Source organism: Juglans regia, chromosome 9 (genome assembly GCF_001411555.2).
Source record: "Juglans regia cultivar Chandler chromosome 9, Walnut 2.0, whole genome shotgun sequence".
Taxonomy (NCBI): domain Eukaryota; kingdom Viridiplantae; phylum Streptophyta; class Magnoliopsida; order Fagales; family Juglandaceae; genus Juglans; species Juglans regia.
Window position 1 is genome coordinate 9,379,190 of NC_049909.1, and position 26,556 is coordinate 9,405,745.

The 26,556-nt window shown below is 34.9% G+C and overlaps 2 protein-coding genes across 3 annotated transcripts; both read right to left on the reverse strand.

Annotated features, from left to right (window-relative positions):
- Positions 1 to 3,989: 3,989 nt before the first annotated feature.
- LOC108995397 ((+)-cis,cis-nepetalactol synthase NEPS3-like) lies at positions 3,990 to 4,625 on the reverse strand. Its single transcript, XM_035693828.1, has one exon. The coding sequence runs from the start codon at positions 4,623 to 4,625 to the stop codon at positions 3,990 to 3,992; it is 636 nt and encodes a 211-aa protein (XP_035549721.1).
- A 16,358-nt stretch (positions 4,626 to 20,983) lies between these two features.
- Positions 20,984 to 24,234, reverse strand: LOC108995398 ((+)-cis,trans-nepetalactol synthase NEPS1-like). Of its 2 annotated transcripts, none has more exons than XM_035693750.1 (2): positions 24,128 to 24,234; positions 20,984 to 22,327 (listed from the first exon to the last, which is right to left on the reverse strand). In XM_035693750.1, exon 2 carries the CDS (start codon positions 22,276 to 22,278, stop codon positions 21,493 to 21,495), a length of 786 nt encoding a protein of 261 aa, XP_035549643.1. In that variant the 5' UTR covers positions 22,279 to 22,327; positions 24,128 to 24,234; the 3' UTR covers positions 20,984 to 21,492. The 2 variants fall into 2 exon arrangements, with proteins under 2 accessions (XP_035549643.1, XP_035549644.1); XM_035693751.1 differs by having other exon boundaries at positions 20,984 to 22,330.
- Between the last annotated feature and the right edge of the window lie 2,322 nt (positions 24,235 to 26,556).

Genomic DNA, 26,556 nt, shown 5'->3' on the forward strand with positions numbered 1-26,556 from the left:
TTTCTTTAGTTCTTTGTTCTTTCTACTATTCTTTTAATTTGTCTCATTGTGGAATCCACACTCAAAAGCTATACTATAACTACGTATATGAGCCCCTTTCCAGACGAGTTTATCAGGGTTGCCCAACACACTAACACGTATATGTAATATTGCATCAGAAACAACTTTATTAAAAATAGACTGAACCAATTGAACATTCCACCAAGCAATCTGTTTATCAATTAAGTCCTCAACCAAAGCATTAGGCCCCAAAGCCTGTACTAGAGATTGAATCATACACGAACTCTCCCTTGGAATCCATCTGTCCTGCCAAATATGAATCTGTCTACCATTACCCACTCTCCAAATAAGACCATCCTTAAGAAGCCTTATAGCCTGCCAAATACTTCTCCACACAAAAGATGGTCTTGACCCTAAGTTGGCTCGCAGCATTGAGGATGAAGGAAAGTACTTAGCCTTAAAACTTCTGCTAGGTAGGGAATTTGGGGCTATAAGAAATCTCCATGCCTGTTTAGTTAATAAGGCCATATTAAAACCAATCAGATCCCTGGATCCACACCCTCCTTTTTGCTTACCAGTACATAACACATGTCAAGATTTCCCATTCATTTTATTTCTATATTCCATGCCACGCCATCAGAAATTTGAAATTAAGGAGTTTAACTTCTGACATAAGGGTTTAGGCAAAAGAAACACACTCATGTAGTATGTTGGGACTGATTAGAGCACTACCTTAATAAGAACTTCCCTTCTAGCCTGAGATAGAAATCTATTGTTCCAATTCACAATCTTGCCTTGCACTTTGCTCACAATATCCTAAAAAGCCCTCAATCGAGATTTACACACCAAACTAGGAAGTCCCAAGTATTTATCCATGTTGGATGAGTGATTTAAACCAGCAATCTCCTTAAGATATTCCCTTGTTGAGAATTTTGTATTTCTACTAAAAAATAGAGAAGTCTTCTCTTTGTTAAGCAGCTGCCCTGAGGCCTTTTCATATATGCTTAAAATGTGATTCAGTCTTCCCCATTCCACCAAATTTGCTTGACAAAACATCAAACTATCATTTGCAAAGAACATATGATTCATGGATAGCACACCCCTAACAATAGGCACACCAGAAATTAATCCTAAAAACTGCTAACTACTGATCTACACATACACTCAGAATATCTTAACTGACACTATTATACCATGAATTGTGGAGATCAACATTGCAACTGTATGGAACTCTTATGAACTATATTCTAATGGTTTAGGAAGAAACTCCATTATGATTTAAAAAAAACAAGTATGAAAAGGGAGAATGAAAGCATGAAAAACAAATGAGAAAAAAGAAAAGCTAGGGATTATATAAAAGTTGTGTGAGGGAAAAGGCTGCCTATTACCAGGGTTCCTAAAAAAAACAAAAAAAGGCATTTTAAAGTGTAATAGTGTGAAAGTTGCCATTACAATGGTTTTGAATTAGAGTAAGACTAGTTAATCTTTCTTGACCAGTTGCTGATGTTGGAACCTTTAAATGGATTTTGGTAGTCAAACTTGGAAATCTTACCACACACTTGCACACTCAAGGTTAAGCATGTTTTTTGCATTTTTTTCCTTTGGATGATTAGCTGGATGATGTATAAACTTTTGTAGAGAACTAATGTCTGATTTACATTAGCTCTAATGCTCTAAAGCCAATTAAAATTGCATGATTAAGTTGCTTAAGTGAATAAATTGTTTAACAAAAAATGAGTTAAGCACTTAATTATGTAGTAGATTATAATACTTGATTAAATTGATAATTCCTAATATTTTTCACTTAAAATATTCAAAATGCAGCTGGTTGCAACAAGGATATACACAACACTTGCATTGTTAAGCCACATCAGATTTAATATTCCAGCTTTATCTTTATAGTGCTGAACAGTTAATCCTATTTGCTGTATGGCATTTTTGGAAAAGAGACTACCAATTGAATTGGTACTTTTTGGGAGGATTCAGGCGTGTGCGAGGTGGAACGTGTGAAGAGGGGATGTGCGAATCAACATGGCACGAGAGAGAGAAGCAGACCACTAGAGGAGAGAGACATGAAATTTGGGCTAAAAGCAAGAAGTGGTCCCAGGGAGCAAGACGAAAAAGTGCGCCTGGAATGTTTTCAGAAATGAGTATTTTTTTCGCTAGAAGCAATTGGGAGTAAAGAGGAATTTGCAGCTGGATAGACGAGGTGGGTTTTGCCTGGGAGTATTTCGCAAGAGGCTCCTCAGAGTAAAAAGAGATAATCACGTCTAGAGAGTTGGTGGCTTGCGCTGGGAATTTCCTCTCTGAGTAATTGCTCTTTGTTTGATTATTTTCATTTCTGAAAAGATGATGCCAGGCTAACTTTGTAGCTTGGGTTGCGGAATGCGATTTGATTGGTTTTGAGGTTTTAGATTAATGAAATTTCTGTTGGTTGAAACGTTATTTTTAATCTGTTGCAAGCCTAAAATTGATTTGAAACTAGATAGAGACTCTTGTTCATGCTTTGCTGTAGACGTAAGGCACAAAAAAGGCTTGAAAATTTATCAAGGTTCTTTTTGGTCAGATGTTATTATGGGTTTGGCTGGCAATGTAGTGAGGATTTTTAAAGAAATGGTGCAAATCTGAACATTAACTCTCCATCTTCCGATTATCAATTCCTTAACTGGATTGATAGTTGAGAATCAGCACCACGAAACATTAACTAAGAACCAAATCAAAAAGAGACCCATCCGCAGCTCAAGTGTTTGATAAATTGCTTCTTAGAGCTTATTTTCTATCGAAATCTCAAGTGTTTCTGACTTCATTTTGCTGTATTTGGTTTTATACTTTGTTTCTTTTATTTTCAAGGCTCTTTACATGTTAAGTAGTAGGAATGAACTTGATATTTCATCATTTCGGTTTGGACTCAAATGTAGATATGTTCACAGCTTGTTTTTGTAATTAGATTACATAAATCCTTTCATACACTTTTTTGACATAACCATAAAAAGTTCAAAAAGAATTCACATGGAACCTCCTCTCCTTTCTTTATACATAAACCATAAGATTTTACATAGCATTTTCAAGATTGTTTTTAATACTCTTTTGTCCCTGTGAAATACGATCTTGGATTTATTCTTGATTCAATTTGATATTTCTACACTTGGAATAACACATTTGGATTAATGTCAACACTCTTATTTTGTTTAGGGATACAAAACTATCTTCCATGATAACACAGAGACCAGTGTCTCGCTGATACCGCTTTGTATCACGTCCCAAATACTTGTTGTAATTCTTCTAGTAACAGACTCCTTCGAGGGAAGCAACCTCCAGAGAAGATGAAAATGAGAGAGAAAAGGAAAGTAGCTTTCTATTAAGGATTTTGCATGCCGTTACAAAGAGGGACACCCACTACATATACTAGTCAAATCTTTACTAACTAACGGGCCAAAGCCCAGCACACTAAAACGAAAATTATAACAAAAGGCCAAACACACGACTCCAACAAACGAAAGGCCAAAAGGCCCAATAGAAAGCAAATAAATGGGCCTACAAATAACCAACGCGGCTAAGCCCAAACCTCTAGCCCTTTATTACCCCAATACAAATTCCACAGTGACTCCATTCCACTCCTGCAGAGGTACAGGATTGCAACATACATTTTGTGATATGCAACTCATCACATGGTAGCTTTACACACCTACATACAAACATACATACACATGCACACTTTTTTATTCCTATGTTTTTATACAATATCATCTATTATAGTTGTTGTTTTTCGTCTCCAAACACTAGATTTAGTGGCATAGATTCTTGGAGGTTGACTAATTATTAATGCTCAACATGATTCCCTAGTCAACCCAGCCGCCATCAACCACTAGATTATGCCCATTGACAAATCCAGAATCATCAGATTCAAGGAAGAGCACGGCATCCGCCACATGCCCCACTTTTAGCACAACTCCTTTTAAGCTCGCATGCGGCTCAACTACCTTCTCCAACTACTCTGCGTCCATTCCGATTTTACTACATGCCAAAGGAGTCGCAACTATAAAGGGCGATACGCAGTTCACTCTAATCCCATGCTCCCCTAGCTGCCTGCTCGCTAATTGAACAAGTCCAAGCACCGCGTGCTTTGACATAAAGTAATCAGTGCTATGGGTCGAACCCAAAGTTGCTGCTGCACTGGCAGTGCCCACAATGCTCCCTCTCACATGCCCTTCAAGCATAGCACGTGCTGCATGCTTTACACATACAGCCATGGCACGTACATTGATCGCAAATAGGTGATCAAAGGCCAACAAGTCTAGGTTAAGTACGGTCTGATCTGACTTATTAAGAATCCCTGCATTACTAAACATGATGTCAAGTTGCCCATAATTCTTGACCGTCCATTCTACCATGGCTTTGACCTGTTCTTCATCAGTAACGTCACAACGTATGAATATAGAATGGTTCAAACCAATTGATTTGGCAACTTGATGGCCTAGTTCTTCTTGGATATCAGCGATGACCACCATACGCGTGCCATGCTTGGCAAAAAGATGTGCAGTCGCCTCCCCGATGCCACTAGCACCGCCTGTGACTATGGCAAGTTTGCCTTCCAGTTTCTTCTTGAGCAATGTGGTTTCCGTCATTGTTATATGACAATAAAATTATAGGATGGATGGGGGCAGCAGCTGTCTCCTGCTAAAAGAAGATGACCAATATATGGTGATTTTGGATTAAGTGGGCAAACCGAAAATCTGATATTACACACGTGATTTGTTGATAAAACTATGGAGAAAAAAAAAAAAAAAAAGAGGTCCAAAAGTTCTACTGAATTAAGAGTGATTTGTGGTGGAATTATGGATTTAGATTTTAAACGTGCTTTCAAATTCATAAAAAATAGTGGATATGAAAAGAAAATAAAGTAAGCTTGATCAATTCCACTACAAGAATTGGGACAAGGTTTGACAGTAGCTTCTCTCTGATAGGTATATTGCAATCAATCGCAAAATCCAAGTTAACAACGCTCTTGGAATCTAAACACACAATAATAAACAAATAACAATGATATAAACAACTGAATATCAAGCAACAATGCTAGATCTAGTTCCAATTCAGCGAAACCCCTAATAGCACTCTTCAAGCAGCCAATGTGGAGCCTTAAAATCCATGATCATCATAAATTACTGATTTGGAGACTTCTTTGGAATATTCTTCCTACTAGAACAAGACTTGGTGAAATCATCTCCCACCAAGAAATAGAAGAATGTGTATTCTGTAACCATGAGAAAGAAACTATGATGCACCTTTTTGTTGAATGTCCAATCAACAGAATCCTATGGCAACAGAGTAGTTGGCCTTTAAACCTTTCAAATTTGCCTATTGCTTCTATACCAGACTGGATTCAAATGATTATCTATCCTGGAAAAGAGCTAGGACTTCGAAAAGAGGAAATACACTACGTCCAACTATTTGCAGTCTTAATGATAGATTTTATTTGGTAGAAGAGAAATGACATCATTCATAATCATACTTCTCTTAAAATTGAGGAGGCAAATGTTCAGGTTAAGCACATCTATGAAGACTATAAAGAAGCGTGGAAAGAAAAAATTGATCAACAAAGCAAAGAAGATAAATGGTATCCTCCTCCTACAAACTATCAAAGTTTATCTTTTGATGCAGCAGTACGAGATCAATTTTCAGTAGTCTCAGCAATTCAAAGAAATCATAGTGGAGATATTCTGGGCATAATAACGGAAAAAGGTACAAACTACTATCCCTTTAATTGCAGAAACAAAAGCAGCGCTGCTAGCATCCAATATGACTTCATCTCAAAGTCTTGCGATAACAGAAGGAGATTCTCAATCAGTAATTACATCCATTGAAAGCCCAGATACCTCTTCATTCTAGAAAATATCAACTATTATTGAGGATATTCCGCACATAGCCAATCTTCATCAAGATTGGAAATTTGCTAAAATACATCAATATCAAAATCGATGTACGCACTCAATTGCGCAATGGGCAATTACCAATCATGTTTTTGAAAGCTACCCTTAGACAAAATTCCTAGATGTTTTTTGTTATTGATAGTGGAAAGGATCCTCCTTAAACTTTGTATCTTTTTTTAATCTATAATATGCTTGATTAAGAAAAAAAAAATGGTATCTTTACCAAACGAGTATAAACCATTGCCTAACAAATAAGTTCAGGACAAAATGAAACCCCAGCCATCAGATTGTTTTGCAGAAAAGGTATATATACTGAAAGCAGCAGTATAGTAGAAAGAGAAGATGACCCAGATGGGTTTTTTCCATCAAGCAGAGCATTTGCATAACGAAAGCAGAGGAGAATAAGGACTCTAGACTGTAAGAAACCTTCCAGAGTGCTTGGCAGTCTTATTCAAAACATCCAGATAATAAAGACTGCACAAAAGGTCCTAAATACACTGTCAAATTCCTTCGGAACAAAAAGAGAAAAGGAAATTCGATCAAATTACCGAGAACAAATTGTTTTTTAAAAGAACTATGTCGATATAAGCTAAAGATATTACAGAGAAGAGTAGATTTTCATACCGAATATAGATGCTGGGATTGTGTTGGAATAATGAGAGGAAGAACGTTCAGCTAGAGCAAGAGGAACGACTAATAAAAGTGTTTGGAGTGAAAAGCTCAACTTTGTATTTTTATATTGATTGCTGATGATTTGTATAATTTAATATATTTTATTATTTTTTAATTTTTAATTTTAATTTATTTTTATTAATTTTAGACTTCATTGTCAATATTTAAATTTATTTTGGATTAGAAAAATGCATGCAATATGAATAGTTATTTTGATTTTAAGTCAAGAGGCTTGCGTGGGATTGACTTGGCATTAGACTTTGGAATGCAAATTATGGGTTAGGTGGTGTTGAACGGAATGGATGCACGCGCACGGAACAAATTTGATTTTTCCGCAACTGAAGAGTGAGCTGGTCTAGGAGCCTTTTGAATTAAATTCATTTATATTAAAACCATCGCTATGTTATGTCAATGTATTATGAGTTTTACATGTCTTAAAATTATTGTTCTGTTACTTTTGAAAATATGTTCTGTTATACATGATAACTCTAGTATGTTTTGTTTTACATGCTATACTTTGTAAATGCTTATGTTTGCACGCTAGCATATGTCCTCTGCTTACTGAGTTATTGATAACTCACCTCCTATCTTCATAATATTTTTCAGATTATGTAAAGAGTCAAACTGAGGACTTGGATTAGATTAGTGAGCATGATTAAGCTGGGAGAGGATGTTAGAAGACGGATTTTTGATGTCCTTTAGTTTTAATGTCTTTTAGATTTAATTATATCTTGAGCTTGGGTTTAGTAAGACTTATGAAAGTATTAGTTTGGTTTGTTATGACTACCGGGAGATTTTGGACTCCTTAATTTATTTTGTTGCAGTAATGACTTTGTAGAGTTTTTAATGTAGTTATTTAGAGTACATAAGATTGAGTTTTGCTAATCAAATTTTGGAATTTTATTTTAATTATATTGAAAAATATGTTCTTAAGTGACAGGTAATAATTTTCCAGACGAACTGAATTTGGGGCGTTACAGATATACATAAAGCAAGTCGATTGACTTGGCATTAGACTTTGGAATGCAAATTATGGGTTAGGTGGTGTTGAACGGAATGGATGCACGCGCACGGAACAAATTTGATTTTTCCGCAACTGAAGGGTGAGCTGGTCTTGGAGCCTTTTGAATTCTCGTTTCCAAAAATAAAAAAGGAAGAAGCAGAGTTCGTGAGAAAAAAAAAATAGAAGAAAAAAACGAAAAGGCTGGAAGACGCACGGACGAAGGAGATTTGACTTTTTAAAAGAAAATTTGACTTTTTAAAAGAAAAAGAAAGGAGGTGAGGGACGGATATGTTAAAAAAAAAAAAAAAGAAGAGAGAGTGACGTGAAAGGTAAGTAAAGAAAGTAAGAAAAAAGAAATAGACGACGCAAACCCGAAAAACGATCACGGACTGACGTTGCGATTGAGAGGTTTGGATTCTGATGAGTATTTTTAGTGTTTACTTTTTTTTTTTAGAAAAATTATGGTAAATTTATTTATATTAAATTTAACTTTTAGTATAAATTAATTTTTTTTTATTCTAGAAAAATGATATAATCTAATTCTGAATTATGCTTACATTTCAATTTTAATTTGAATTAATTCTCTTTTATGTTTGTCTGATTTATTCTGAAGTTGTCGTTTCTAATTAACTCGCCATTAATTATATGATTTTACTCTTGTGATTTGTTATCGAAAAAGAGAATTATAAGATAAATCTTGGATATTTCAGCATAGGTAATTATAGAGATCGAAAGACTTGTACGAATCTATGTAGTATTAAAATTATTGGTCTTATTGCTTTCTTGCTTTACTAATTTGCATACTCTTGTGTAAAATGATGAATAAGAATAATTTTCAATTAACTATCGAAAAAAGTTTTTAGATGTTTGTGGAGATTTGCTAACAAACAGAGAGAATTAAATTCAATTAGTTATATGAGTAAAGCATAATGAATAATTAGGTGAAATCGATTTCCTAGAAATTTTCTTTTCCATTGATTTAATCTTTGAACAATATCTTTATTTTCTCTTGAATTTTTTCTTTAAATTAATTTTATTTTAATTTATAATTATAAATATTTTAGTGATTTTTTAAAATAAAATCAAGATTAGTATAATTTTGATATTTGTTAAAAGTAAGTTATCAATATCTGAAGACGATACTCTTTTTATCACTTTATTATAAAACTATTATATTATACACTTATAATTATACACCGATCAATTGTACCCATTCCGACAATTGACTACGTCCCAGGCTCCCATCTGATTGACCATCAAGGGACAAATTTTTATATTTTCTGGCATCCTTCATAGAGATAAGCAGACACGCGAATGCGTGGGACGGCGTGGGTCATGGTTTAAAGCATTTAATTATAAATGACTTTGTAAACTTTTTATTTTAAACTTTTGCAAACTAACTGTGAAGACCAAACAAATATTCTTTAAAGAATAGTGGCAGTTTTTATTTTTTTATTTTTTTTATTTTTTATTTTTTTATTTTAAGAAGTAGAAATACTTGTAATATATTAAGGATAAATTTGCCATTCAGCCATTACACGATCTGAAATACAAAGAATAATAAGGTCAATATCAATCTTTTCTTCATCTAACAACACTGCTTCCCTTACGAGCCAATGTGCAACTTGCAACACTATTGACGTGTCTTACCCTCCAGTCAATTCCATGCATCAGATGTTTGATGTCTACACTAATAGGATTGTAGCTGTCCACTTCTTCTTTCGGATTATGTATGGCAATCACAACCTGTGAAGAGTCGAAAACTTGACTCACTCAAAAATAATAGCACAACATGAGGATATCGCGTAATAATTAGGAATAAATTCTTAGATCGTCTCTTCAGAAAAGTTACTTAAAATCAAACTCGTTTATAATGGTAAAAATATTCACAAAGAGAAAATAAAAATGATAGTATGTGCAATGGATAGAAGAGTGAAACAAGAATGAAAAGGGTACTAGTCATGGATTAGATTCATATTTTTTAATTTTTGAGTGTCGAAATGAAGTGTAAAAAAAACTAACAAATTGAAATTAACAATAAAAAAAAATGAAGTAAACTAAACAATCTTAATTAATCTGAAAATTAAATAATAAAACAGAAATGATTTAAGTCCTAATTAAGCTTTAATCGGTCTAATATGCAATGGAACTGAGAGATTAATAAAACTAATTTAAGAATTAAACTAGATTAGAAAGCAATTGACAAAAAATGAACTGAAAATTGAAAAGCCACACAATCAAGATTCCAAGGTTCATCATTGTATTCAAATCACAAATTCTTAAAATTAATCCATAACAATCGTAATCACTGTTAAATGAAAGTTTAAAGACGCGAGAAAAATAAATAACATGAAGTAAATAAACAGTAAATAAAATGCCCAAAAGTCTAAGCCAAATATTTCAAAAATAAATCACAAACTTTAAATTAAATTAAATAAATAGTAGAGTGAAAATAGTAAGCAAAATGAATGGAGATGGAGATGGTAGGCAATGGAAGAGGCGGCTGGAGCAGCAATTGGACCCTGGAAGAGTTCTTCAAATGTGCAGCACTGCTCTCCAATATCTCCAATTTCATGCTAATGATATGCTTAAATAGGGTAGAAAAGAAACCATAATGTCTTCATATTCCGGTACACAAAATCGCTTAAATTTTAGGACTCGACTTGGCAGCCATGTACGCACTTCAGGAGTTCGAATTTGGAAATTATTATTATAGACAACTTTGTATCCCTTTAAGATTGATTTCTAACGCATCAAGAATCGTATCAATCCAATATTTAAGTAGAAAATTATGATTAAAAGACTAAAGTATGTCCATTCTATCTCCTAATGCATTTTGAACTCTGATCTGAATTACTCTCAAACTCCATTATTATCCTTATTCGAAGAGTCCTACACTAGTTGAAAGTTCTTAGGTTATTTCAATGTCTTGCCCACTTGAAAGTCTTTTGAATTTGAAATTTGAAATAAAATAATAGAAATTAAAAATAAAATAAAATAAAATAAGAATAATAGAATATTAAAAATATATTGTGCATGTGAATGAACATTGTCCAATTAAATCACAAGTTATAAAATTAAGCATAAATCATGCTATTAACCAATTTAAATCACAACTCAGATTTATTCATCTTAACCATTTTTTCATCTAAAACCAATAATAATGTAATGAAATAAATAAAATATATTGGTTTTAAATGTATAAAATATGCAAGAATTCAGTAAAATCACACCCTCTAACTAGCATTTTGCTAATCCATGAGCAAAATAGTGAAAATTAATTGAGATGAATATTGCATAAAGATCGAAATCCAAACAGAAACAATCAAACATAATTATGAATTCTTACAAAAGTGACACGTTACTACTCAATCCCCAGGGGCTATACCCACCAAGACTATCTCAACAATCTTTCATATAGAATTGAGGCAAATGTCTCAGAACTCAAATGTGTGTGTGGAGCTAAACTGGTAGTGTGTTCCTCATTACTAGCCATGATTTGTCATAGAATTTTTCAACGTTAAGATTAATCATTGCTGATTCTAACTACCTCAAAGACCAAGGGACTAGCCGTTTTCACGCCAGCTCTGTTTTTAAAGGTTGAACACTCAACCTCCAAAGTCTTGGGAAACTGTTTCTAGCCCTTTACTTAGGAAATCTAAGTAAGCCGCCTTTATCTATTTTTTTTTCTATTCTTTTCAAATCTTTTTTTTTCTTTCTTTTCCTTTTTTTTTTCCTTTTTTCCTTTTTGAAGCATGGTTCGGTAGTCCTGCAGTTTACTTCTCCTGTGTTAAATCAATGAACAGCAAATAAGGTACACTATAAGCGTAAGCATGTGCAAAATATCCTTCAAAATTTGCCCTTCGTTCTACAAAAATCTTATCAAGTCTTATCTCAATAAGTATAGCATCCCAGTGTTTCAAGCTACAAATTAACAAAATATGATGCATAAAAAAATATGCTCTATGCTTAAGTTTAAAATAAATCTTCACAAAATGATTTCGCTCAACTACTTCACCAAGATGCTTAGATTTCACAAAATACTAGAAATAGAGTGTGTGTCAATCATGTGTATCAATGCATATCACATTAATGCAATTTTTTATTTTTTTTTAATTTTGTGCACACACGCTACCCCCAATTAGTGAGTCCTCAACGAATCGAACGAATAAGCAGGAATAAGCAAGCAAAACAAAAAAATCAACATAAAATATAAAATCAAAGCAAAACAACAAATAAAAAAAAAAACAAAATGCAAGTAAAGAAAGCTGTAAAGGGTGAAAAGATTAAAACAGTTCCCTGGAATCTTGCACAAGCAAGATCTCTTCGTGTGGATCAAAGACCTTCAGAAATGGCTTTAGACGTTGTCCATTGACAATGAAGCTATTTTCATTCTTCGGATTGACAATGTCTATCGCCACGTGAGGATGAACCTTCTTTACAATGTACGGCCCCTTCCATCGAGATTTCGACTTCTTGGGAAAAAGATGCAGTCTTGAATTGCAAAGGAGCACTTTCTGATCAGAGATAAGATGTTTGTCATGGATCTTCTTGTTATGCAAGGCTTTCATTCGCTCCTTTGCCAAGCGGGAGTTATCGTAGGCCTCTCTTTATTTCTTTAAGCTCTGAAATCACTTCAACAACATGCACCTCTGACTTGTCGCAATCACCAGACATTTTGCAAGTATTGACCACATTCATTTCCAATGTCATATTCACGAATGTGAGTTTCAGCACTCCACTTCGACAATTTATCAGTGCATTGGAGGTAGCAAGGAATGGGTGTCCAAGGATGACAAACGCCTAGGAAATAGTAGTGGCTGGCTGCTGCATATCAAGAACTACAAGATCCACTGGGTAGTAAAATTTGTCCACCTAGACCAGCACATTCTCAACAATACCCCTCGGCACCTTGACTGATCTATCAGCTAACTGTAGCTTGATGGAGGTATTTTTTAGCTCACCTAATCCCAACTGCTCATACATTGAGAACGGTAGCAAGTTCACACTACTCCCCAAATCAAGTAGAGCTCTCCCAATGCGTGACTCACCAATCATAATGGAAATGTGGGGAGAGTTGGGATCTCCAAACTTCTAAGGAGTCTCGCTCAATATCAATGCGCTGACTTGCTCCGTTAGGAAAGCTTTCTTCTTTACATTCAGCTTCCTCTTCACTGTGCACAAGTCCTTTAGAAATTTTGTATATGAATAAACTTGTTGCAACTTAGTTTACTAGGGGTTAACTAAGTTTAAAGTAAAGACATTAATATCTATATATACTTCCATTTTAATTTTTTTGTTAATTAGATTAACAATATATATACAGTAAATATATACCCTACATTCATATCAGTCATGATAGATTACCTTTAAGATTTGAAAAATGGTGTTAACTAAGCTGAATGGGTGATTTTGACCTAATATATATAATATAGAAGATCATTTTGAATGAAAATTTCCAAACCATAGTCTTCATTTCCACCTGTTTGTCCTGTTCTTTGCTAGCTAGCTGTTTTAAGTTTGTTCAAATGTAGCAGCAGTACTGTATGTTGCTACATTCTAGGTGACCTAGTCTTGCATGGTTAGGTCTAGGGGATATCATGTCATGTTCTTTGGTAATTAAGCTGTTGAATCAGAACCAAAATTAAATGAAAAAAAGAGGTTTTAAATAAATTACAAACAGAAAATTTCAAGTATTGTTCATCAGCCAACATGTTTGATGATGAATTGTCACTTTGGAGATTTTTACCTTGGAAATTTCTTTTGCGCAACAAATGGAGAACGCTGGGATCTTACATACTTGATAACCCTATTCATTGAAGGTGGATCTTTGCCGCTCAATCACCAGGTCATCGCAAATCAACTATCAATGTGCGAAGCTGCAGATGAACGCCACCCATCCTTTGTTTTCATATTTGTTTTAACTTGTACATTTGTACTGTGGATGTTTGATCTATACTTTGAAGCTTGTAAAAGACATTAGCTGCTCCCATGGATGTAGTACTTAATTGCCTTCCATTAATGCACCATATGCCAGTGTATAGGGTTGATGTACTGATGTATTGGCATGGATGGAAACTTGAATTTGTATATATATATATATATATATATATGCTTTTATGGTTAACTACAAGTATTGGAAAGTACTAATTGGTAATATTTGGAATGAGTTGGATGATCAAATTAGGTACCCACGGAAAACTGGTGTATTTTGCATACTGGATTGGTACGGGTTGAACATACCAATCGCGGCGATTTCCAAGTCGCTGAGAATAAGTGGCAGCATATGGATTTTTTTTGCGGCGATCGAATTTTGACATGAAAAACAAAGTAATGAAAAATACACTTTTGCGACGATATGTTTCATCGAAACTACTGCTCTTGCGTCGAAGTGTGTTTCACTGCAAATAAAATAAATGTGCACCGACCAATGAGCCATAGAGTTGAAAATACTGGCAAAACACTACTGTGGCGAATTAAATCGACGCATAATAACGTTGCGGCGATTTTGGATCGATGGGAAAAAAGCATATAGCAGCGAGTTATGGTGCACGATGCAAATACTAAACATCTATTCACGGCGATTTTGTCATAATACCGACGAAATAAAACATTGCAAAAACTCTTTGGCAGTGCTATTTAGCGAAGTCCCAAAGATATTTGTAGCATATTTTTGAATAATTGCAGAGAAGAAAATTGCTGCAATTAAATATTACTCACGACGATTTTTGGTTTCGCTGGCTTATAGTTTAAATGAGTCAACAATTGCGACGAAACTTCGGCGCAACATAATTCGCTACAAAAAATTATATGCAGCGATTTATGGTGTTATTTGCGGTGAATTTAAGCACTGTAAAAGGGGGTTTTTTCTTGTAGTGAATGCTCTAAAGCCAATGAATCTTACATGTGGCGTAGATCTTTGGATTGAGTAATTTTGAAGCAAAGTTGAATCTTCTTGCTCTTTTGACCGCTCAATTTGCTAGAGACTAGCAGAAATGTAATAACCGGGCTTTAGGCCCAGCCCCTTTGATATTAGTCGGATGCACGAAGCCCAGCCCACGAGCATGTTGAGAGACGGACGTCGTTGTTTTGGGAGGGATTAATTTCCCTTTTTGCTTCTGTACTGTTTCTCTTCGTCCGCTGGTTTCCTCTGCACTTTCTGCGATTATCTCCCTCCCCGTGTAACTGCTTCCCACGTCTCCACGGTTTTATTTTCGGTTCCACACATGAAGTGTTTCCCTCACCACATTTCCGAACTACTCAGACTCTCTTTTGCGCAGACTTGTGGTTCATTCTTGGTTGGCATTTCTGGTTCCGTGAGTTTCGAAATCTCTGGTTCTTCGAAGGTGAGCCATCGTTCTCTCTCTCGTTCTATGTTTTTTTTTTCTGGCTTTACCATCTGTTCGTGATTTGTTCCTTTGGGTTTCGGCACTTTGCAGCTGACTGTGAGTATCGAAAGTTTGGGCGCCGTGGTTGGGATTCTTTCTCTGAGTTCTTGAATTTATTTTTGGTAACTCCCGCTCCACCCACTGAATCGTTAGTTCCTCTTAATTCTATACTTGCTGTTACACATTCCATATATCCTCTTATTTCTTCCTTCAATTCGGCTTTTCTCTCTTTCTTTTTATGTTTATTCTTCTTTCTTTTCCCTATTTTTCTGGTTTTACTCGTGCGGTTGCTCTTCTTGGACGTGAATTGCTGTGAATATTTTTCTATTTTTCTGGTTTTATGTTTCACTAGAGATTGCTGTGAATATTTTTAGACGTGAATTGCAGTGGCCATTCGAAGTGGTTGAAGTTTTTGGACGTGAATTGCAGTGGCCATTCGAAGTGGTTGAAGTTTTTGGACGTGAATTGCAGTGGCCATTCGAAGTGGTTGAAGTTTTGTGATTTCTGTTGGGGTAAGTTCCTCGAAGCTGTTGGTGGTTTTTGAATGATAGGTTTGGACTGTGAAATGTAATAGAGTTACTGATTTGATGGTGGTTGAGTGTGATGGAATTCTTGATGTTGAGATATATGATTTTGGATGGATTTGTGAGACTGTTTTGGACTATTATTTGAGACTAGTTAGTGTAAATTGATGGGTGTTTTGAGCTAGTTGTATTGGATTTTTATGCAAGTCTTGAATTGTTCAATAACTAGAATATTGATTCTTGCACTGATTTTTTTATTCGAAGGTTGGAAGTGAAGTTTGGTTTGGGTTATGTTTTAATTATGGGAGTTGCTGTTGTTGGTTTGGAAATAATTATAGTTGGTTTGGTGTTAATAGAAGGTGGTTGTTTTGGGTTTTTAAATGCGAATAGTTTGAAGAAAAAGTTGTTCGGGTTTAATTGTTAGGATAGTTATTGAGTTGTGAATGGACTGCTTTGATTTATTACTCAATAAATGGCAGCTTACTAGATTGGTTATTAAATGTTGGACATATGTTTTTGTTTAGGTGGTGTTACTACTAGAGTTCCGGCTCAAGATGTTGATAATACGAAGAAGTCAGGTAAGCGGGGTTCATATACTAGTTTTGTATAAAAGAAATAAAATGAAGTTGACCTTGAAAATAAGCATGTTTGTTTTTGAAAAGAAATGATCTGAAAACAATCTCAGATGTTTATTCTGCATATGCATAAATTCATTATAAGAGAAAGTGTTTTCTGTCATGACTGGTGTAGACATGAGCTAATTTTGTACACTTTGTTTCTGAACTATGTAAAAGAGCGAATATGAAAATCTAGAAGTTTTGTTATGAACAAATGAGAATATTTTGTTTATGTTTGTCTCGAACATGTGAAGTAATCTAAAACTGTTAAGGATTTTGTTTTGATATGATGTGTCATCTGAAAACCTTGGCATGAAGTTCTGATTCTGTATATGATTGTGATCCGATTCCGATGATATTTGTTCTGTTTCTGTTAAGGCCCAGCCACGGGTATAATTGTAACATCCCGTATTTTAGTGTTTTTTTTTATTTGAAAGATTATTTGTTATTAATTTAAAATTTTATTCTCTTATTTTAAAATTGGTTGGATTTTTAGTGGGTTTATTTTTATGTTTTTAATTTTGTGAAAATTATTCTAAAGTGCTTTCGTACAATTGATTATTGTAATACATTTAAATTGTTTTTTTTATATTAAATTAGCTTATTATTGGGTTTAATTATTTATTTTCATTTTTAATCATTGCGTTTGAATTATTTTTATTTCACTTGCTGTTTTAAAATCGTTTCCGTTGGATCATTTTTTGTGACCCAATATGTGAGGATTGGACCTCATTTCTTTCCCTACATTTTCTCTTTCCTCTTTTATTTTCTTCCTTTTTCTTTTTCTTCTTTTCTTTTCTTTCTTTTTTCTTCTTTCTTCCTGGTTCTCTCGCGCACCGTCCTCCCTCTCTCTCCGTCCATTCCTTCATGCACCCAGGCCTGCCGCCTCGCGCCGCCGTGCGCGACACCGCCCAGCTCACCGTCCTCCCCAGCCACCGGTGACCACGCCCCTGTAATCTCAGCCCCAACCGCGCCGCCGTTAGCTCCCACGCGCACCACCAAGCCGCGGCACTCCTTGCGCCGCTGCGCCGCCGTCGTGCCACCTCCGGCCACCATCTTCTCACCACATCATCCTCGACCTCCTAGCAACCCAATAGACCCAACCCCACCTCCGATCTGTCACCGGTGAAGCCCCACCATCAATATTTCCATTTTGGGTGTTTTTGCACTTCAACCGCCTATTGCGCCGCCACCCACGGCCAACCACCACCACAACTAGCTTCACCGACATCCGTTTTGGGTGTCTTCGTTTGCACCCGTTCAAAAGTGGGTTTTTGAGACCAACGGCCACAGTGCATTTGGCACTATTTTGTTGCTGTGTTGCTGCTTCTAGCACCTCCGTGATCTTTCAAAAATTATATTATAGCATTGTAAGTATTTTTTCCAAAGAACTTTTGAGATTTAAATGTATTTATGCGCTAAGTCATATTTACTGTAAATTGGTTGGTTATGCCGGACTGAGTCCGAGGAGTAAGGGGGTCGATTCGATTGGATGATGGAGTTGTTAGTGTGAGTTTGGTTTATGCTATGAAATTTGTTGGCTGTTTCGGGTTTAAATATTGGTGTTTTGAGTTTGATGTGGGTCATGATGAATATTGGTGATTTTTAGGAAGTGATGATATATTTTGGGATTTTGGCGGTTTTAAGTTTTGAAATATTAAAATAGGTTATTTTAGAAGTTTAGGCTTAAATATCGAAATCTGTGTTTGATTAAAAACTTACGGAAACTATGTGATTATTTTTATAGGTGACGATTTATTTTCGACTCGACATTTTTTAGGAAAATTCTGAAAAGCTAAATTATCCAGGTAAGCGGGGTTCCTATGCTAGGCCTTACACGAATTATTTGATACTGAGGTTGATTTTCTGAAAACTTTGCATATTTTTGTGGTGAAATGAGAACTTGGGAAAAACAAAACCAACCTCGGTCGTTTATTTGCATACTTATGAAATCTGTACGAAAAAGAGAAAAATATGTTCTGACATGCATTGTGTAGACATGAGCTAAATTTCTGTCATGTGGTTTCTGAAATCTGAAAAAGGAGCGATATTGAGAATATGAAAAGTGGTGCATTTATTTGTAAAGATGTTCTGGCTTTTGTGTTCAGTGTGGGTAAACTGTCTGATTCTATTTTGGTACTCTGTATTATTTTGATATAACATTTGAAAACCTTTGGCATGGTGTATTGGTTTTCGTATCTGACTCTGTCTCTGCTTTGCTCTGCTCTGCTCTGTTATGCTCTGCTCTGTTTGGGTTGGTACCAACTTTTCTGTCTCTGAGTGCGCCCACTTTGGAAACAAAGTGGTTTTATTGTGGTCTTTCCTGTGTGCACACTCGGGGCTCCGAGAAGAATAAAGGAAATATTTCACCTCTGTCTCTGCCTGGTTTGGCCACCGGGGTTAGCACAACCCTACCACGGGAGTGAAACATGGTCTCTGCTCTGTTTGATGCTCTGTTTTGATCTGATGATGATACTCAGTTTATGTTATGCCAAAGTATTATGGGTTTTACATGTCTTAAAACAATCACTCTGTTACTTTTGAAAATATGTTCTGCTCTGCATGATAACTTTGGAAAATGTTTTGTTCTGCATGCTATACTTTGTAAATGCTCATGTTTGCACGCTAGCATATGTCCTCTGCTTACTGAGTTGTTGATAACTCACCCCCTATCGTCATAATATTTTTCAGATGATGTGGAGAGTCCAACTAAGGACCTGGATTAGATTGGTGAGCATGTTTAAGCCGGGAGAGGATGTTAGAAGAATGAATTCTGATGTCCTTTAGTTTTAATGTCTTTTAGATTTAATTATATCTTGGGCTTGGGTTTAGTAAGACTTTTGAAGTTATTAGTTTGGTTTGTTATGACTACCGGGAGATTTTGGACTCCTTAGTTTATTTTGCTGCAGTAATAACTTTGTAGAGTTTTAATGTGGTTTTTTTTAGAGTACTTGAGATTGAGTTTTACTAATAAAGTCTTGGAATTTTATTTTAGTTGTGTTGAGAAACATGTTCTTAAGTGACAGGTAGTAATTCTCCAGGCCAGCCGGGTTTGGGGCGTTACAATAATGGTGGTTTATAACCCTAGCACGGGGGTGAAACATGAAATATGGCCCAGCCACGGGTATAATGGTGGTTTGTAACCCTACCACGGGGGTTAAATATGGTATTGTCCCGATGTGATGCTAAGAGATGATTTAATTATAATGTTTCAGTTTGGAAATGCCAACGGATTTTCTTTTTGGGAATAAGTTCATTTTTTGGAAATTTTCGCTCTAATGTTTTTGTACCAAGTTTTGTTTTTGCATTCTGAAAGTAAATGTTTTGTTTTGCTTATCAAATGTTATAAATGCTCATATTTACATGCTAGTATATGCTCTCTGCTTGCTGAGTTGTTGATAACTCACCCCTTTAATCTTCATAATATTTAAGATGACATTGATGGTTCAGCTGAGGATCAGTATTAGAGTTTATGGAAAAGATTAGCAGTGAATGGTTGTTGGGTATCTCGTAGTATTAGTGTTGATGTTGAAAGTTATTTATATTTTCTTAAGTTTGCTTCAGTGGATTTAGACGGTTTATGGAGACTTATGTTAATGTTTCATTATTTCTAGTTTGTTATTTGAGACATGAAGAAGAGTTGATTTTATTTGGGTTGTTGGATTGAAAATTGGATAAATGAGTTTATATGGTTCATTTAATTGAAGTATTTACGTTTGATTTGAAGTTTGGGAAATATATATATTCTTGAATTTGGAAGTACTCTAGCCTTATTAGAGTTGATTATCAGGTTATATGAGTTAACTCTCTGGACCCTCGGGGACTGGGCGTTACAAGAAAACTAGTTGTGGGTGTGATAAAGTGTTAAAATTGCATGATTAAGTTGCTTAAGTGAAAAGATGATGCAAGGCTAACTTTGTAGCTTGGGTTGCGGAATGGGATTTGATTGGTTTTGAATTTTTAAATTAATGAAATTTATGTTGGTTTAAACGTTATTTTTAATATGTTGGAAGCCTGAAATTGATTTGAAACTAGATAGAAACTCTTATTCATGCTTTGTTGTAGACGTAAGGCACAACAAAGGCTTGAAAATTTATCAAGGTTCTTTTTAGTCAGATGTTATTATGGGTTTGGCTGGCAATGTAGCGAGGACTTTTAAAGAAATGGTGCAAATCTAAACATTAACTCTCCATCTTCCGATTATCAATTCCTCGACTGGATTGATAGTTGAGAATCAGCAACACGAAACATTAACTAAGAACCAAATCAAAAAGAGACCCATCCGCAGCTCAAGTGTTTGATAAATTGCTTCTTATAGCTTCTTTTCTGTTGAAATCTCAAGTGTTTCTGACTTCATTTTGCTATATTTAGTTTCATACTTTGTTTCTTTTATTTTCAAAGCTCTTTACATGTTAAGTAGTAGGAATGAACTTGATACTTCATTTCGGTTTGGACTCAAATGTAGATATGTTCATAGCATGTTTTTGTAATTAGATTACATAAATCCTCTCATACACTTTTTTTACATAACCATAAAAAGTTCAAAAAGAATTCACATGGAACCTCCTATAAGATTTTACATAGCATTTTCAAGATTGTTTTTAATACTCTCCCTATGAAATACGATCCTGGATTTATTCTTGATTCAACTTGACACTTCTACACTTGAAAGAACACATTTGGATTAATGTCAACTCTCTTATTTTGTTTAGGGATACAAAACTATATTCCATGATAACACAGAGACCAGTGTCTCGCTGATACCACTTTGTAACACATCCCAAATACTTGCTGTATTTCTTCTAGTAACAGACTCCTTCGAAGGGAGCAACCTCCAGAGAAGATGAAGATGTGAGAGAGAAAAGGAAAGTAGCTTTCTATTAAGGATTTTGTATGTCGTTACAAAGAGGGACAACAACTACATATACTGGTCAAACATTTACTAACTAAGGGGCCAAAGCCCAGCACACTAAAACGAAAATTATAACAAAAGGCCAAACACACGGTTCCAACAAACGAAAGGCCAAAAGGGCCAATAGAAAGCAAATAAATGGGCCTACAAATAGCCAACGCGGCTGAGCCCAAACCTCTAGCCCTTTATTACCCCAATACAAATTCCACAGTGACTCCATTCCACTCTTGCAGAGGTATAGGATTGCGACATACATTTTGTGATATGCAACTCATCACATGGTAGCTTTACACACCAACATACAAGCATACATACACATGCACACTTTTTTATTCCTATGTTTTTATACAATATCATCTATTATAGTTGTTGTTTTTCGTCTCCAAACACTAGATTTAGTGGCATTGATTCTTGGAGGTTGATTAATTATTAATGCTCAACATGATTCCCTAGTCAACCCAGCAGCCATCAACCACTAGGTTATGCCCATTGACAAATCCAGAATCATCAGATGCAAGGAAGAGCACGGCATCCGCCACATGCCCCACTTTTAGCACAACTCCTTTTAAGCTCGCATGCGGCTCAACTGCCTTCTCCAACTGCTCTGCATCCATTCCGGTTTTACTGCATGCCAAAGGAGTCGCAACTATAGAGGGCGATACGCAGTTCACTCTAATCCCATGCTCCCCTAGCTGCCTGCTCGCTGATCGAACAAGTCCAAGCACCGCATGCTTTGACATAAAGTAATCAGTGCTATGGGTTGAACCCATAGTTGCTGCTGCACTGGCAGTGCACACAATGGTCCCCCTCACATGCCCTTCAACCATAGCACGTGCTGCATGCTTTACACATACAGCCATGGCACGTACATTGATCGCAAATAGGTGGTCAAAGGCCAACAAGTCTAGGTTAAGTACGGTCTGATCCGACTTATTAAGAATCCCTGCATTACTAAACATGATGTCAAGTTGCCCATAATTCTTGACTGTCCATTCTACCATGGCTTTGACCTGTTCTTCATCAGTAACGTCACAACGTATGAATATAGAATGGTTCAAACCAATTGATTTGGCAACCTGATGGCCTAGTTCTTCTTGGATATCAGCAATGACCACCATACGCGCGCCATGCTTGGCAAAAAGATGTGCAGTCGCCTCCCCAATGCCACTAGCACCGCCTGTGACTATGACCAGTTTGCCTTCCAGTTTCTTCTTGACCAATGTGGTTTCTGTCATTGTTATATGACAATAAAATTATAGGATGGATGGGGGCAGCAGTTGTCTCCTGCTAAAAGAAGATGACCAATATATGGTGATTTTAGATTAAGTGGGCAAACCGAAAATCTGATATTACTCATGTGATTTGTTGATAAAACTACGGAGAAAAAAAAAATAGTCCAAAAGTTCTACCAAATTAAGAGTGATTTGTGATTTGTGGTGGAATTATGGATTTAGATTTTAAACGTGCTCTCAAATTCATATAAAATAGTGGATATGAAAAGAAAATAAAGTAAGCTTGATCAATTCCACTACAAGAATTGGGACAGGGTTTGACAGTAGCTTCTCTCTGATAGGTATACTGCAATCAATCGCGAATATCAAGCAACAATGCTAGATCAAGTTCCAATTTAGCAAAACCCCTAATAGCACTCTTTAAGCCAATGTGGAGCCTTAAAATCCACGATCATCATAAATTACTGATTTCGAAACTTCTTTGGAATATTCTTCCTACTAGAACAAGACTTGGTGAAATCATCTCCCACCGAGAAACAGAAGAATGTGTATTCTGTAACCATGAGAAAGAAACTCTTATGAACCTTTTTGTTGAATGTCCAATTAACAGAATCCTATGGCAACAAAGCAGCTGGCCTTTAAACCTTACTAATTTGCCTATTGCTTCTATATCAGACTGGATTCAAATGATTATCTATCCGGGAAAAAAGCTGGGACTTTGAAAAGAGGAAAGACACCACTTCTAACTATATGCAGTCATAATGATAGATTTTATTTGGAAGAAGAGAAATGACATCATTCATAATCACACTTCTCTTTCAATTAAGGAGGCAAATGTTCAGGTCAAGCACATCTATGAAAACTATAAAGAAGCGTCGAAAGAAAAAATTGATCAACAAAGCAAAGAAGATAAATGGTATCCTCCTCCTCCAAACTATCAAAGTTTCTCTTTTGATGCAGCAGTACGAGATCAATTTTCAGTCGTCTCAGCAATTCAAAGAAATTATAGTGGAGATATTCTGGGCATAATAACGGAAAATGTACAAACTACTATCCCTTTAATTGCAGAAGCAAAAGCAGCACTGCTAGCATCCAATATGACTTCATCTCAAAGTCTTGCGATAACAGAAGGAGATTCTCAATCAGTAATTACATCCATTGAAAGCCCAGATACCTCTTCATTCTAGAAAATATCAACTATTATTGAGGATATTCCGCACATAGCCAATCTTCATCAAGATTGGAAATTTGCTAAAATACATCAATATCAAAATCGATGTACGCACTCAATTGCGCAATGGGCAATTACCAATCATGTTTTTGAAAGCTACCCTTAGACAAAATTCCTAGATGTTTTTTGTTATTGATAGTGGAAAGGATCCTCCTTAAACTTTGTATCTTTTTTTAATCTATAATATGCTTGATTAAGAAAAAAAAAATGGTATCTTTACCAAACGAGTATAAACCATTGCCTAACAAATAAGTTCAGGACAAAATGAAACCCCAGCCATCAGATTGTTTTGCAGAAAAGGTATATATACTGAAAGCAGCAGTATAGTAGAAAGAGAAGATGACCCAGATGGGTTTTTTCCATCAAGCAGAGCATTTGCATAACGAAAGCAGAGGAGAATAAGGACTCTAGACTGTAAGAAACCTTCCAGAGTCCTAGGCAGTCGTATTGAAAACATCCAGATAATAAAGACTGCACAAAAGGTCCTAAATACACTGTCAAATTCCTTCGGAACAAAAAGAGAAAAGGAAATTCGATCAAATTACCGAGAACAAATTGTTTTTTAAAAGAACTATGTAGATATAAGCTAAAGATATTACAGAGAAGAGTTGATTTTCATACCGAATATATATGCTGGGATTGTGTTGGAATAATGAGAGGAAGAACGTTCAGCTAGAGCAAGAGGAACGGCGAAGTTTTGGCCTATAGCTGGACTAATAAAAGTGTTTGGAGTGAAAAGCTCAACTTTATATTTTTATATTGATTGTTCATGATTGCATAATTAATATATTTTATTATTTTTTAATTTTTAATTTTAGTTTAATTTTATTTAATTTTAGACTTCATTGTCAATATTTAAATTTATTTCGGATTAGAAAAATGTACGCAATATGAATACTTATTTTGATTTTAAGTCAAGATCAATGATTTGGCTTGCGTGGGATTTTCTTGAACGGGTATACACAAAGCAAGTCGATTGACTTGGCATTAGACTTTGGAATGCAAATTATGGGTTAGGTGGTGTTGAACGGAATGGATGCACGCGGTTTTGACTTGGTAGAAATACAGAGCGGGACGAAAGGCCGGAAGGGACGCGCACGAAACAAATTTAATTTTTCCGCAACTGAAGAGTGAGCTGGTCTTGGAGCCTTTTGAATTCTCTTTTCCAAAAAGATAAAAAGGAAGAAGCAGAGTTCGTGAGAAATAAAAAATAAAAAAAAAAACGAAAAGTCTGGAAGACGCACGGACGAAGGAGATTTAATTGAAAATTTGACTTTTCAAAAGAAAAAGAAAGGAGGTGAGGGACGGATATGTAAAAAAAAAAAGAAAAAAAAAATAAGGAAGAGTGACGTGAAAGGTAAGAAAAGAAAGAAAGAAAAAAGATATAGAGAGCCGAAGAAGAAAAATAAATAGGCGACGCAGATCCGAAAAACGATCACGGACTGACGTTGCGATTGAGAGATTTGGATTGTAATGAGTATTTTTAGTGTTTATTTTTTTTATTTTTTATTTTTAAAAATTATGGTGAATTCATTTATATTAAATTTAATTTTTAATATGAATTAAATTTTTTTTATTTTAGAAAAATGATGTAATCTAGTTTCAAACTATGCTTACTATTCAATTCTAATTTGAATTAATTCTCTTCTATGTTTGTCTGATTTATTCTGAGCTTATTGCTTTTAATTAATTGGTCATTAATTAGATGATTTTACTCTTGTAATTTGATATCGAAAGATGGAATTATAAGATAGATCTTGGATATTTCGAATAAAATCGAGATTAATATAATTTTGATATTTATCAAAAATAAATTATCAATCCTTAAGAAATATACTTTTTTTTATCATTTTATTATAAAATTACGATATTATACAATTATAATTTTGCATCGATCAATTGTACCCATTCCGACAATTGACAACGTCCCAGGCTCCCATCTGAGTGACCATCAAAGGACAAATTTTTATATTTTCTGGCATTCTTTATGGAGAAAAGCAGACACGCGATGCGCGGGACGGCGTGGGTCATGGTTTAACGCATTTAATTATAAATGACTGTAAACTTTTTAGTTTAAACTTTTGCAAACTAACTGTGTAGACCAAACAAATACTTGTAATATATTAAGGATGATGTTGCCATTCAGCCATTATAAGATCTAAAATACAAAGAATAATAAGGTCAATATCAATCTTTTCTTCATCTAACAACACTGCTTCGCTGACAAGCCGATGTGCAACCTGGTTTGCATCACTTTTGACATGTCTTACCCTCCAGTAAGTTCCATGCATCACATGTTTGATGTCTACACTAATAGAATTGTAGCTGTCCACTTCTTCTTTCTGATTATGTATGGCAATCACAACATGTGAAGAGTCACAAACTTGACTCACTCAAAAATAGTAGTACAAAGGCTATTCCAAGTGTATGAGGATGTCGTGTAATAATTATAATATAAATTTCTTGATCGTCTCTTCAGAAAAATTATTTAAAATCAAACTCGTTAATAATGGTAAAAATATTCACAAAGAGAAAATAAAAATGATGGTATGTGCAATGCATGAAAGAGTGCAACAATAATGAAAAGGATACTAGTCATGGACTAGATTCATATTTTTAAATTTTTGAGTGTCGAAATGAAATGTAAAAAAAACTAACAAATTGAAATTAACAACAAAAAAAATCAACTAAACTAAATAATCTTAATTAATCTGAAAATTAAACAATAAAACAGAAATGATTTAAGTCCTAATTAAGCTTTAATCGATCTAATATGCAATGGAATTGAGAGATTAATAAAACTAATCTAAGAATTAAACTAGAATAGAAAGTAATTGCTAAAATACGAACTGAAAATTGAAAAGCCACACAATCAATATTCTAGAGTTCATCCTTGTATTCAAATTACAAATTCTCAAAATCAATCCATAACAATTGTAATCACTGTTAAATGAATGCTTAAAGAAGCGAGAAAAATAAATAATATGAAGTAAATAAATAGTAAATAAAATGGCAAAAAGTCTAAGCCAAATATCTCAAAAATAAATCAC

Excerpts from the sequence above, each read along its gene's own strand:
- LOC108995397 (XM_035693828.1), bottom strand. The coding sequence starts at position 4,625 with ATGACGGAAACCACATTGCTCAAGAAGAAACTGGAAGGCAAACTTGCC.
- LOC108995398 (XM_035693750.1), bottom strand. The coding sequence starts at position 22,278 with ATGACAGAAACCACATTGGTCAAGAAGAAACTGGAAGGCAAACTGGTC.